This window comes from Nomascus leucogenys, chromosome 4, assembly GCF_006542625.1.
Source record: "Nomascus leucogenys isolate Asia chromosome 4, Asia_NLE_v1, whole genome shotgun sequence".
Lineage (NCBI taxonomy): Eukaryota > Metazoa > Chordata > Mammalia > Primates > Hylobatidae > Nomascus > Nomascus leucogenys.
Window position 1 is genome coordinate 68,510,777 of NC_044384.1, and position 14,836 is coordinate 68,525,612.

At 38.6% G+C, this 14,836-nt stretch overlaps 1 protein-coding gene across 1 annotated transcript in view; it reads left to right on the forward strand.

Moving 5' to 3' along the window:
* RALBP1 (ralA binding protein 1) overlaps positions 1-14,836 on the forward strand; it is a 67,595-nt gene that overhangs the window by 30,659 nt on the left and 22,100 nt on the right. Inside the window, exon 2 of the mRNA XM_003262075.3 lies at positions 11,943-12,241. Within this exon, the coding sequence (XP_003262123.1) occupies positions 11,998-12,241 (244 nt within the window). The 5' untranslated portion in view covers positions 11,943-11,997. The remainder of the gene's footprint in view (positions 1-11,942; positions 12,242-14,836) is intronic.

The following is a 14,836-nucleotide window of genomic DNA, read 5'->3' on the forward strand; positions in this document are numbered from 1 at the left end:
ACCCACAGCCAATATCATACTGAATGGGCAAAAACTGGAAGCATTCCCTTTGAAAACTGGCACAAGACAGGGATGCCCTCTCTCACCACTCCTATTCAACATAGTGTTGGAAGTTCTGGCCAGGGCAATTAGGCAGGAGAAGGAAATAAAGGGTATTCAATTAGGAAAAGAGGAAGTCAAATTGTCCCTGTTTGCAGATGACATGATTGTATATCTAGAAAACCCCACTGTCTCAGCCCAAAATCTCCTTAAGCTGATAAGCAACTTCAGCAAAGTCTCAGGATACAAAATCAATGTACAAAAATCACAAGCATTCTTATACACCAATAACAGACAGAGAGCCGAATCATGAGTGAACTCCCATTCACAATTGCTTCAAAGAGAATAAACTACCTAGGAATCCAACTTACAAGGGATGTGAAGGACCTCTTCAAGGAGAACTACAAACCACTGCTCAATGAAATAAAAGAGGATACAAACAAATGGAAGAACATTCCATGCTCATGGGTAGGAAGAATCAGTATCGTGAAAATGGCCATACTGCCCAAGGTAATTTATAGATTCAATGCCATCCCCATCAAGCTACCAATGACTTTCTTCAGAGAATTGGAAAAGACTACTTTAAAGTTTATATGGAACCAAAAAAGAGCCTGCATTGCCAAGTCAATCCTAAGCCAAAAGAACAAAGCTGGAGGCATCACACTACCTGACTTCAAACTATACTACAAGGCTACAGTAACCAAAACAGCATGGTACTGGTACCACAACAGAGATATAGCTCAATGGAACAGAACAGAGCCCTCAGAAATAATGCTGTATGTCTACAACCATCTGATCTTTGACGAACCTGACAAAAACAAGCAATGGGGAAAGGATTCGCTATTTAATAAATGGTGCTGGGAAAACTGGCTAGCCATATGTAGAAAGCTGAAGCTGGATGCCTTCCTTACACCTCATACAAAAATTAATTCAAGATGGATTAAAGACTTACACGTTAGACCTAAAACCATGAAAACCCTAGAAGAAAACCTAGGCAATACCATTCAGGACATAGGCATGGGCAAGGACTTCATGTCCAAAACATCAAAAGCAATGGCAACAAAAGCCAAAATTGACAAATGGGATCTAATTAAACTAAAGAGCTTCTGCACAGCGAAAGAAACTACCATCAGAGTGAACAGGCAACCTACAAAATGGGAGAAAATTTTCACAACCTACTCATCTGACAAAGGGCTAATATCCATAATCTACAATGAACTCAAACAAATTTACAAGAAAAAAACAACCCCATCAAAAAGTGGGCAAAGGACATGAACAGACACTTCTCAAAAGAAGACATTTATGCAGCCAAAAAACACATGAAAAAATGCTCATCATCACTGGCCATCAGAGAAATGCAAATCAAAACCACAATGAGATACCGTCTCACACTAGTTAAAATGGTGATCATTAAAAAGTCAGGAAACAACAGGTGCTGGAGAGGATGTGGAGAAATAGGAACACTTTTACACTGTTGGTGGGACTGTAAACTAGTTCAACCATTGTGGAAGTCAGTGTGGTGATTCCTCAGGGATCTAGAACTAGAAATACCATTTGACCCAGCCATCCCATTACTGGGTGTATACCCAAAGGATTATAAATCATGCTGCTATAAAGACACATGCACACGTATGTTTATTACGGCACTATTCACAATAGCAAAGAGTTGGAACCAACCCAAATGTCCAACAACAATAGACTGGGTTAAGAAAATGTGGCACATATACACTATGGAATACTATGCAGCCATAAAAAATGATGAGTTCATGTCCTTTGTAGGGACATGGATGAAACTGGAAACCATCATTCTCAGCAAGTATCGCAAGGACAAAAAACCAAACACCGCATGTTCTCATTCATAGGTGGAAATTGAATAATGAGAACACATGGACACAGGAAGGGGAACATCACACTTCGGGGACTGTTGTGGGGTTGGGGGAGGGGGGAGGGATATCATTAGGAGGTATACCTAATGCTAAATGATGAGTTAATGGGTGCAGCAGACCAACATGGCCCATGTATACATATGTAACAAACCTGCACATTGTGCACATGTACCCTAAAACTTAAAGTATAATAATAAAATTTAAAAAAAAAGACAATGTGTGCACCGCTGAACATAGACCCTTATCAGTTCTGATTTTGCCCTTGTCCTGTTTCCTCAGAAGCATGTGATCTTTGTTCTGCCTTTTGCCCTTTGAAGCATGTGGTCTTTGTGACCTACTTCCTGTTTGTACACTCCCTCCCCTTTTGAAATTCTTAATAAAAACTTGCTGGTTTGGAGGCTCAGGTGGGCATCATGGTCCTACTCATATGTGATGTCACCCCTGGTGGCCCAGCTGTAAAATTCCTCTCTTTGTACTCTTTATTTCTCAGCCAGCCAACACTTAGGGAAAATAGAAAGAACCTATGTTGAAATACTGGGGTGGGTTCCCCCAATACTTACTTTAACCATACACTTGAATGATTGTTGGAACTAATTTTCTTTCAGTGTTTGAAGATACTTCTTTAATGTCTTTTAGCTTCCAGTGTTTCTGTTGGCAAATTGGTCCTGATCCTGTGAATATAAGCTGTTTCCCCAGCTCCCTCACCCACAGGACACTTCTTGTTATCATCTTTTTATCTCCAGTGCTCTGAAATTTCATGAGATGCATTGTCGCAGTTCTCTTCATTTATCATGAGGGGTGCTCAGTGGTCCTCTCAATGACACTCTTGTCCTTAAATTCTGGGACAAATTTATTTCCTTATTGTGGGAAGAACAAGAATGTATTGTGCCTGTAAACAATGCTTACAATATATAACATTTCCAAATAATATGTTAATACTGGTTAGTGTTCAGTGTATAAGGTATTGATAAGTCAATATTTGGATTCCCTTATACAATTCTAGATTAGAGAATTTTAATTTACAGATTATTTTTTAAAACTATAAAAGTGAGGAAAGGTTGCTTTTAGTGAACTTAAGCCTGATATTTATTGATAAAGAATATTTACAAAATATTGAATCTATTTAACACGTAAACTAGTTAAGCAAGTTATTGTTTTTCTGGAATAGGCCTTTTTATGTTTAGATAGTATCAAGTTTAATAAACTAGTAGATTTATTCTTAAAAGCTAATTTCAGGAGACATTAATTTACTTAATTTCTTTCTTCTCCATTTATATTGCTTTGTCCTCTTGCATGCGTGACTGATTCTTACTGTGTGTGCTGATTAATATTGGCATAAGCGCAGAAAATACTACTTTAAGAACAAGGTATAACCTAGTCCTTCAGAGAAGTGAATGTTTTTAAACTATTGTTTAGTTAAGTTTGAGTCTAGTTTTGTGAGCTTTTTGTCCGTTTTGTCTCAGTTGTAACTGTCATAACTGTACTTCTTACTTGAAGTACTCATTTTCAAACGTATGATTGTTTTTGGTTCTAAAGTAAAATTCTAGATATGTGGTTTTTGCCTCATACTTTTAATACATTTTGGCTATTGCAGACGTAATTTTTTTAATCTTCAGTTCTCTCTAGAGAGATATTGTTCTTTTACACAGGAACCAGCCACGTGCTTTCATTTTGGAATGATTGGAAATAGTGATATTGGGTGTGAATGTAAGCTGTTTCCCCAGCTCCCTCACCCACGGGACACTTTTGGTGTCATCTTTTTATCCCCTGTGCTCTGAAATTTCATGAGGTCAGGTCCATATTTGAAAAGGAAAGTCCTTTTTCTTTTTTGTTTGTTTTTTGAGACAGGGTCTCTCTCTGTCACCCAGGCTGGAATGCAGTGGCGCCATCTTGGCTTGCTGTCCGCCTCCCAGGTTCAAGTGATTCTTGTGCCTCAGCCTTCCAAGAAGCTGGGATTACAGGCATGCATCACCACGCCTGGCTAATTTTTGTGTTTTTAGTAGAGAAGCGGTTTCGCCATGTTGTCCAGGCTGTTCTTGAACTCCTGGCCTCAAGCAGTCCACCTGCCTTTGCTTTCCAAAGCACTAGGATTACAGGCGTGAGCCACTGTGTCTGGCCAACGTCCATATTTTTTAATGGCTCATGATCACATCTCTGTAAGGCATTCATGGCCCTTTATTTTCTTTCTCAGAGTTTTTATTGAAATATAATTTATATTTAGTGAAATGTACACTTTGATAAGTCTTAACAAATGTATACATACTTATAGCCCACATACCTGTTACGATGTAGGTAGGAACATGGCCATCAACACAGAATGTTCTCTCTTACTACTTCATATTCAACCCCTGCCTCTTCTCCACGCTCTGGTAACCACAGTTCTAAATTCTTTTGACACCTAGGTGACTACCTGTTCTAGAACTTACTATAAATACAGTCATATATTATGTACTCTATTGTGTTCTTATGCTGTTTTATGAAATTATGTTTTGTTGTATATATGGATTGTTTCTTATTAAAATGCTGAATAGTATTCCCTTATATGAATCCAATCTTCTGTTTGTTGGCAATGTGGGTGTTTCTAGTTTCTAGTTTTAGCTGTTACAAATAAAGTTACTCTGATGATAAGTGGGTTTTTTTGTGTGAATATTTGTTTTCATTTCTCTTGGGTAAATAAGGAGTGGAATTGCTAGGTCATATAGAAGGATATGCTTAAGTAAAGATACTGCCAGTTTTCCAAGTCTTAATGTGTGAGACTTCTGGGTGCTCCATATCCTTGCCAGTGTTAGGGATTGTTGTTCTTTTTAAATTTTAGCCATTCTAGATGATGTCTATTGATAGCTCATTTTGATTTTAATTTGCATTTATTTGATTTTTTTTTCTTGGGCTTACTAACCATCAGTATGTCAAAATGAAATAAAATATAGAGATAAATCTCTAAATTTAAAACATTTTATCTGGGAAGCAAGAATTGCAATTCAGGGCATACTCACACAGACCTGATGGTCTTTGCTGTGTCCCAAGAACAAAGAGAAGGTTAGGGGTTTTATTTTTGTAAAGAGAGAAGTTATATATTGCTCTGTGAGAAAGTTCATTGCACTAGAAGGTTTGGGGGACTGACAATCTCTGAGTGGTGAGTGACCGAGTGGGTAAAGCCAGTCTTAGAGTGGCAGCAGGTTGTTTCGGCAGTGATTAGATAAAACTAGTTTCAGGTTACAGCAGGCAGTTTCAGTGGCCAGGCTGGCAGAAAATTACATTCTTGGAGCAGTGGCGTGTGCCCAGAGTGCTTTTTCCTCTTGGCTTCTTGACTTAGTTTTATTTGGGTATGACAAGTGACCCAATTCATATGATCAATTTTCATATTATATTTTCCTTTGTAAACTGTTTGTTCAACTCTGCCCATTTTAATTATGGGTTTTTTATCTTTTTATTATTCTAAATAAAATCCCTTGTCAGATACACACACACACAACACATACACACACACACAAATGTAGTCTTCAAGTCTTTGGCTTGACTGTTCATTTTCTCTTTTTTTCTTTCTCTTTCCCTACGAGACAAGGCCTCCCGCTGTCACCCAGGCTGAAGTGCACTGTGGTCATGGCTCACTGCAACTTACCTCCCAGGCTCAAGTGATCCTCTTGCCTTGGCCTCCCAAAGTGCTGGCATGAGCGACTGTGGTTGGCCTGTTTATTTTCTTGTCTTTTGATGAGCAGAAGTCCAATTTGTCAGTTTTTAATTTTATAGTTAGTGCTTTCTGGTAATGTCTGGGAAGTTTTTACCCTCTCAAAGCCCTCAAAAATATGTTTTTAGAGGTTGTATAGTTTTTAGCTATTAAGTTTTAGGTCTGTCATTTATCATGAATTGTATTTTGTGCATGGTATGACATAGAGAGTTGAGCTTCATTGTTTTTCATATGCTTATCTAGCACTGTTTGTTGAAAAGGATTGTCCCCTCATTGTATTCCTCTGGAACCTTTGTTGAAAATCAGTTAACTATACACGTGTGCATTTCTTTTTGGAATTTCTGTTTGTTCCTCCGATCTATTGTCTGTTCTTACTGCAGCACCTTACTGTCCTGATTACTGTAGCTGTTTTTCTTCTTGTTTTTGTCTATGCCTATTGGCATTTCTGGGTTTCCCAGCTTCTATCATTCCAAGTCTATGGTGTGAGGTAGAAGAAAACTCACCACCATATTCCTCCTATCCTGAGGTACTGAACCGGTCTGCCTCTTTCTGTCTACCTTTCAGAGTCTTTTTTGTTTCTTCTTCTTCTTCTTCTTTTTTTTTTTTAATCTGATCTGGGAATTTTAGTTGTACTTACCAGGAAGAATAGGGATAAATAATCTTTATTCAAATTTTCAATAATTTATACCAGGTATCCTCTTGCCTCAGAAATAAGAATTTCTGATTTTTGTTGTTTTCTTGCCTTTGAATATTTATACTTAAATTTTATTATGGACCATTTGAAGCCTCTGTCTTCTGCCTTTTTCTTCAGTGAAGTTTAAGCTTGCTATAGCTCCCCAGTGGTCAAACAACGTGTCCTAATGCAAACATGTTCTTCCTTTCTTACTAAACCGTCATGCAGTCAGACTCTCACTCCTTCATGTCTGCCTTTAGTGGCTCCACTTATCTTCAGCTCTAGATGAATGAAGTTGTCTGTCTGTTTAGACTTCTATAACAAAATACCATAACATGGGTAGCTTATAAACAACAGAAATTTATTGCTTTTAGTTGCAGACTGGAATGTCCAATATCAAGATGCTGACAGATTTGGTGTCTGCTGAGGGCCCACTTTCTGGTTCATAGACCTGGCCTTCTTGCTGTGTCCTCGCGTGGTGGATGGAGGTGGTGAACTCAGAAGGAGAGAGTGTCCTCATAAGAGGACACTAATCCCATTAACGAGAACGCCACCCTCACGACCTAGTCACCTCCCAAAGGCCCTCCCTCCTAATACCATCACCTTGGGAATTAAGTTTCAATATATGAATTTTGAGGAGACACATTCAGTCCATAGCACAAGTCAATAAATATTTCTTTAGAGTAGCTTTTGTGAGATAATCTATTAAATACTTTATGAACAAAACTGTCTAATTGTCTTTATCAGTCTAGTATGGAAACAAAAATAATTGTGTACCAGGAGAACATGGAAACGTAGATATAACTTACAAATGTTGTAGGGGTGAATGATCAAAATCCGCCTGGCATTTTGCTGCTGGTATTCCTGCCCTTACTCCTCTCTTAGCCCCAGTTTTGTCACTTTCTGGCTTTGGAATTGGTAATGACTCCCACACCAGGTCTGAACTCAGCGTGGCATTCAGTTGTCTGAGCCCACGTTATCTTTTAATGTCTTTTCCATTGCTTCTTAGCAAGAACAGCCCGGGTCAGGCTGGTCTTCACCCCATTCTCATAATAAGTCCCAAATGTTCCTGTGTGTCTTTAACCACACTGTTCCTCCTGGCATAAATGTATTTATTCCCTTTTTTTGTGTGTATACATGAAGGGTGGTTCAGTGAAAAAAAAGTGTTTTGAGTCAAACAGATCCCAGTTTTATCTCTTACTTGCTATGTGATTTAGGGAAAGTTATTTAAGCTCTCTGAGCCTTACTTTCTCTGTTTATAAACATGGAAAAATACTGCTTTTCTCACAGGGTTAGCTAAATTAATGTATGTGAAAGTTGCAGAAGCCACAGGAACTCAAATAAAATGTCGATTCCCTTTATTTCCTGAATTAGAACTTAAGGCTTAGGGCGAGATTCATTTCTTCTAATATTTGTCTCATCAACAGTAAATATGTTGAGAACAGAAAAGATACCAATTAGTTTATTAAATAAACATTTGACTACTTATTGTGTGCCATAGGTAGTGTTAAATGTTGGAGTTCACCATTAGCAAGGTGAACACATGCATATGTAATTGAAATACAGTATGGTAAGTGCTGTGAAGAGGTATGTTCAGGATGTTCTAGGCCACAGAAAAGGAATATTTGTGGCTTAAACTGGATGGGGTGGGTCACCAGGGAGGATTCTTGGAGAAGTGTTGCTAGTGCTTGATTTTTTTAAACAGCTTTATTGAGGTAGAACTCATATAAGATCCACTCACTCTAAGTGTATAATTCAGTGATTTTTAGTCAGTTTATGGGTTTCTGCAACCATCACCATAATCCAAATTTAGAATGTTTCCATCATCTACAAAATCATGCCCAATTGTAGGCCTAGTGTTAAAGGATGAGTATGAATTAGCCACGCAAAAATATTGAGAGGAAGGCTGGATTCCTGGGAGAGAATGAGCAAAGACAGAGAAGCATACAATAACATGGTATCCGTGTGGGTGATATGTCTATAAGCAATTTTTTTTTTCTGGAGTGTAAAGCTGTGCTTCTGCCCCACAAGTTGTGTTTTAGCTTCCATGGACTTCAGCTCAGTTTCCTCATCTCTAATGTATAATTCCTGTTACCTTGTTGAACTCTAGGTCCTTTTCAATTCTCAACTCTTAGATGGTCAAAACTTCAATTAATAGGAAAAGAGAATGCACTTTTAAAAACTATAGCCAAGGCCGGGCCTGGTGGCTCATGCCTGTAATCCTAGCACTTTGGGAGGCCGAGGCGGGCGGATCACAAGGTCAGGAGATCGAGACCATCCTGGCTAACATGGTGAAATCCTGTCTCTACTAAAAATACAAAAAAAAAAATTAGCCTGGCATGGTGGCGGGCGCCTATAGTCCCAGCTACTTGGGTGGCTGAGGCAGGAGAATGTCATGAACCCGGGAGGCAGAGCTTGCAGTGAGCCGAGATCGTGCCACTGCACTCCAGCCTGGGCGACAGAGTGAGTCTCAAAAAAAAAAAAAAAAAAAAAAAAGATAGCCAAGACCGGGCATGGTGGCTCACACCTATAAGCCCAGCATTTTGGAGGCCAAGGTTGGTGGATCACCCAAGGTCAGGAGTTCGAGACCAGCCTGGCCAACATGGTGAAACACCGTATCTACTAAAAATACAAAAATTAGCCAGGTGTGGTGGTGTGCATCTGTAATCCCAGCTACTCGGGAAGCTGAGGCAGGAGAATCACATGAACCCAGGAGGCAGAGGTTTAGTGAACCAAGAGCACGCCACTGCACTCCTGCCTGGGCAACAAGAACGAGACTCCATCTCAAAAAAGCAAAAACAAAAATCAAAATGATAGCCAAAAGTCAGGGCCTATTAAGAAAAACAGAATTATACTGATGCTTATTGATCCTTCAGTGAAAACTTTTTTTGTTTTTAATATTTTTTTTCTGATTATGTAAGCAATAGTGCATATTGGGTAGAAAATTTATAAAATGCAGAAAAACAAAAAGAAAGTTTAGACCAGTCATAATCTTATAATTCAGAGATAATTGTTATTAATATCCTGTTATTTTATGCATATATTTATATATTTAAATTGATACGCTGTAAATAAAATTGCTTTTTCCTCACATCATTAAATATTGTCAACAACATGATTTTTAATGCTGCATAATTTTTACAGGATCAAAAAATAGTTCTTTTTTTTTTTTTAATTTGAGACAGGGTCTCACTCTGCCACCCAGGCTGGAGTGCAGTGGTGCAATCTCAGCTCTCTGTAACCTCCATCTCCTGAATTTAGGTGATCCTCCCACCTCAGCCTCCCAAGTGGCTAGGACTATAGGCATGTATCACTACACTCAGCTAATTTTTTTTTTATTATACTTTAAGTTCTAGGGTACATGTGCATAACTTGCAGGTTTGTTACATATGTATACGTGTGCCATGTTGCTGTGCTGCACCCATTAACTCGTCATTTACATTAGGTATATCTCCTAATGCTATCCCTCCCCTCTCCCCCAACCCCACCACAGGTCCCAGTGTGTGGTGTTCCCCATCCTGTGTCCAAGTGTTCTTATTGTTTGATTCCCACCTATGAGTGAGAACATGCATACGCCCAGCTAATTTTTTGTGTTTTTTTAGAGACAAAGTTTCGCCGTGTTGCCCAGGCTGGTCTCAGACTCCTAGGCTTGAGTGATCCACCCACCTTGGCCTCCCAGAGCGCTGGGATTAGAGGCATGAGCCACCGTGCCAGGCCCCTTTTCATTTTTTTAAGTGTTAAGTAATATATAGACATGGCGAGGTTCAAACTATATGGAAAGGTTACAATGGAAAGAATAAAGTCTACCCTTCTGACGCTTCCAAGAGTTAACAGTAATTAACCGTTTCTTACCTGCTTTCAGAAACTCTGTGTGTGTGTGTGTGTGTGTGTGTGTGTGTGTGTGTGTGTGTGTGTGACTTCATAGCCTATTATTTGGATAAACCATAATTTAATCAGTATTCTATTGATAGCATTTTAGATTATCTTGTTTTTTGTTTTTACAGTACTGCAGTAAATATTTTCTTGCATATATCTTTGCATTTTTGTGAAAGTATTTCTGAAGAATAATTTCCTAAAAGCAGAATCCCTGGATCAAAGAGAATAGATTTAAAATTTTAATAGCTACGATAAGATTGCTTTTTAAAAAGGATCGTGTTATACTTCTACCATTAGTAGGTGTTCTCATGAGTCTTGTTTTCTCTATCCTTACCATCATAATGGATCTTATATGTGCCATTTTGTTCTTTGCCACTCTCATATTAGACAAGTGATAGCTCATTGTTTAAAAAATTATAATTGAAGTTGAATATTGTTTCCACTCATTTTTTAGTCACTTTTCTGTGAACTGCCTGTTCACATCCTTTGTCTGGTTCTCTTAATTTGTTGCTATTTTCATTAATTTGTTAATAACTCTTTGCTTTTTAAAGAAATTACCTCTCCTAATTTGCAACTTTTTTTTTTTTTTTCCACATTTGCTTGTCCTTTGACTTAGTTTATGGTCTCAGAATTGTCACTTATGGCTTGTGGATTTTTTAAATTGTAAAGTTAACATTTAAAGTGAGTGCAAAGAGAGGCCGGGCATGGTGGCTCACACCTGTAATCCCAGCACTTTGGGAGACCAAGGCGGGTGACTCACCCGAGGCCAGGAGTTCGAGACCAGCCTAACCAATATGGTGAAACCCCATCTCTACTGAAAATACAAAAAATTAGCTGGATGTGGTGGCAGGCGCCTATAATCCCAGCTACTCAGGAGCCTGAGGCAGGAGAATCACTTGAACCTGGGAGGCAGAGGTTGCAGTGAGCCAAGATCGCGCCATTACATTCCAGCCTGGGCAACAACAGCGAAATTCCATCTCAAAAAAAATAAAAAAAATAAATGAGCGCAAAGAGAAAAAGTGATTCTGATAGTATTTCAAATGAATATCATAATGACATTAAAGAGGAATAAGAATCCAAGTAACTTTTAAACGCAGTACTTTGTGTACCTACCATCTAAAGAAGGGAAAAAATGCAAACAAATTTTGAACTCCTCTTACATTTGTCCTTTGTAGTATCTGTTGTAGTAAAACTATTTTGCATGTATTTTAGGATTGATTAAATGAGGCTTCCTTCATTTCTTTTAGCATAACTGCAGTACAAAAATATAGTTATTATCAATACATAAGCTGTATATAAAATTGCATGCATAGTAGAATCAGTGGTCTGTAATTATGTGAATCATTAAATATATCAATTATAAAATTTAATTACGATGTGAACTGTTCATGTGTAGTTATAAAGTCATCTTTGTAACTTATAGTTGTTTAGTCATAAAGCAAAATAGTAAGATTTTATGTTGGGGAGCAGTCAAAATGAAGCACTTTAGAATGATGAGTGTTTTGTTTTTTTTTTAAAGAATTCCATATTCTACTTTGAGAACTCTACCTCTGATTTTCATTTGATTTATTTTTTGAATACTTGAAGATCCCAGTGCTTTCAACTCTGAGAACTGAAATGTGTGATGCATGGAATGTATCTTGAGATAATAAAATGAAAGAGTATTTTACAAGAGGGATTGTGGAGAAAATATTTTCGATTTGTAAATGCTGTGCTGTATATTTGTGGTGTTTTTGTTCCTTGGTGTTAGGTGACTCTGCTAATGTTTTTTCTCTTGGTGCAGGTGTAATGGATAGGTAACAGAGAAGACCTCGTCCCTTCCTAGTCAGGGCATCAGCATGACTGAGTGCTTCCTGCCCCCCACCAGCAGCCCCAGTGAACACCGCAGGGTGGAGCATGGCAGCGGGCTTACCCGGACCCCCAGCTCTGAAGAGATCAGCCCTACTAAGTTTCCTGGATTGTACCGCACTGGCGAGCCCTCACCTCCCCATGACATCCTCCATGAGCCTCCTGATATAGTGTCTGATGATGAGAAAGATCATGGGAAGAAAAAAGGGAAATTTAAGAAAAAGGAAAAGAGGAGTAAGTGCCATTTTTTCCTATGCCTAGATATTTTTATTTTATTTTATTTTACTTTATTTTATTATTATTTTTTGGGACAGAGTCTTGCTCTGTTGCCCAGGTTGGAATGCAGTGGCACAATCTCAGCTCACTGCAACCTCCGCCTCCAGGTTCAAACAATTCTCATGTCTTAGTCTCCCAAGTAGCTGGGACTACAGGTGTGCGCCACCATGCCCAGCTAATTTTTGTGTTTTTAGTAGAGACAGGGTTTTGTCATGTTGACCAGGCTGGTCTTGAACTCCTGACCTTAAGTGATCTACCCACCTCGGCCTCCCAAAGTGCTGGGATTACAGGCGTGAGCCACTATGCCTGGCCTAGATATATTTTAAATAAACTTCCACTCTAATTACATGTACCAGCTGTCTTCTGGAACCATGTCAAGACAGAGATTCTTGTTTGATTTTTCTGTTCTTTATTTTTCAGGGTCTCAGTTTTTGTATATTAGGGTTGTATTTTGGGGTCTTAATCTCACAAATAAAAATACTGAGTTTCCAGAAATGGAAAAGTTTTCTAGTGGATATTTCCTGAAGTAATAATTCAAAATAATGTCTAGAAAGATATTAAGCTGGCCACAGTGGCCTACGCCTATAATCTTGGCACTTTGGGAGGCTGAGATGGGAGGATTGCTTGAAGTCAGAAGTTCAAGAGCCTGAGAAACAAAAATTTAAACCATTAGCTGAGCATGGTGATGTGTGCCTGTAGTCACAGCTACTTAGGAGGCTAGGAGATTGAGCCTGCAGTGAGCTATGCTTGCACCACTGTAGTCCAACCTGGGTGACAGAGTGAGACTCTGTCCTCTCCTCCGCTGAAGCCCCACCCAAAAAAAGGTAGATCTTCCCCTTAAAGCATCTTACTTTTCTTGGGTAGGTCATGTCTGCTATTTGGGGTACACTTTATTGGAACCTTCAATAAAGTAGTTATTTATCTTAAGCAAATACCATGATACATTCCATTTGAGGTCCTATTCAGTAGAGAGGATGAATCATTTGAGCATAGCTTTTTAGTATGTTAAAAGCAAATAAAGTGAGTTATTTTAAGTATCCCTTATTTTGGACTTCATGATATTTTAAATTGATTTCTTTTTGAAGGATTACACAGAGTACACAAATTGTATACAACCTGATGAGTGGATATGCCTGTGTAACCACTACAAGGATCTGGAAATAGAGCATTATCAATTTTCTTTTGCTGCCTCTTTAAAGGGAATCACCTACCCCTCCCATAAGTAATCTTCTTTTATTGTTGATTGATGCTGCCTGATTTTAAACTTATGCATACTTCTATTTGTGTCTAGTTTCTTTTGCCCAATATTATATGTTAAAAGTAAAACTTTTAGACAAGCTAAATTTAATGGGATTTTTTTTTTCTTTTGCGTTTTTATTTTGAGACAGAGTCTTGCTCTGTTGCTCAGGCTGTAGTGCAATAGTGCGATCACTGCAACCTCGGCCTTCCAGGTTCAAGTGATTCTCCTGCCTCAGCCTCCCAAATAGGTGGGATTACAGGCACCCGCCACCATGCCTGGCTAATTTTTGTATTTTTATTAGAGACAGGGTTTCACCATGCTGGCGAGGCTGGTCTCGAACTCTTGACCTCAAGTGATCCACCCACCTCAGCCTCCCAAAGTGCTGGGATTACAGGCATGAGCCACCCCGCCTCGCCAGTTTAACAGAGTTTAATTGAGCAAAGAACGATTAGGGAATCCAGTAGCCCCTAAACCAGAATAGGTTTAGAGTGACTCTGGGGCTGCCACATGGTCACATAATATTTATGGACAGAAAATGTAAAGTGACACATAGAAAACAGAAGTGAGGTACATAAACAGCTGGATTGGTTATAGCATGGCATTGGCCTTATTTGAGCAGTTTGAACAGTTGCCCCCCTGTGATTGGCCGAAACTCTGTAATTGGTACAAGAGTAGATTGCAGTCTGTGTACACATCCAGTTAGGTTACAGTTCACTATGTTCAGAGAAACCTTTAGGCCAAACTTAAAATACATGAGGAGGCAGCTTTAACTTAACATGTTTGTTAGATTCATTCATGTTATTCCATGTGGCAGTAATTTGTTCATCTTTGCACTAGATATTGTTTCATTGCATTATATGTTAGTTTATTAATCTGTTCTACTTTTGTTGCTTGTTTGGGTGGTTTTCAGTTTTTGACTGTTATGAATAGTGCTTCTGTGGTGTACATGTTTTTGTATTTCTGTTATGTTTATGCCTGGGAGTGGAATTGCTCATTTGTAGGCCATGTGTATTTCAGCTTCAGTAGATCCCTGCAAAACAGTCTTCCAGAATGCTTGTACCAGTTTACCTTCTCACCAGCAATGTATGAACATTCCACTTGCTAAAGCATCATGGTATTTTGTCCTTAAGATTCTTGCCATTCTGCTTGGTGTGGGGTACATGGTACAGGGTAACAAGAAATAGCTGTTATCTTTTATATAATAGCTTGCAAGGTAGCTAGCTAAGGAAAAGAATTAGGAGAGTTACAGATATTAAAAAAAAAAAAAAAAAAAAAAACTATGACAACTCTGACATGGGTGGTAAAGCAATTGG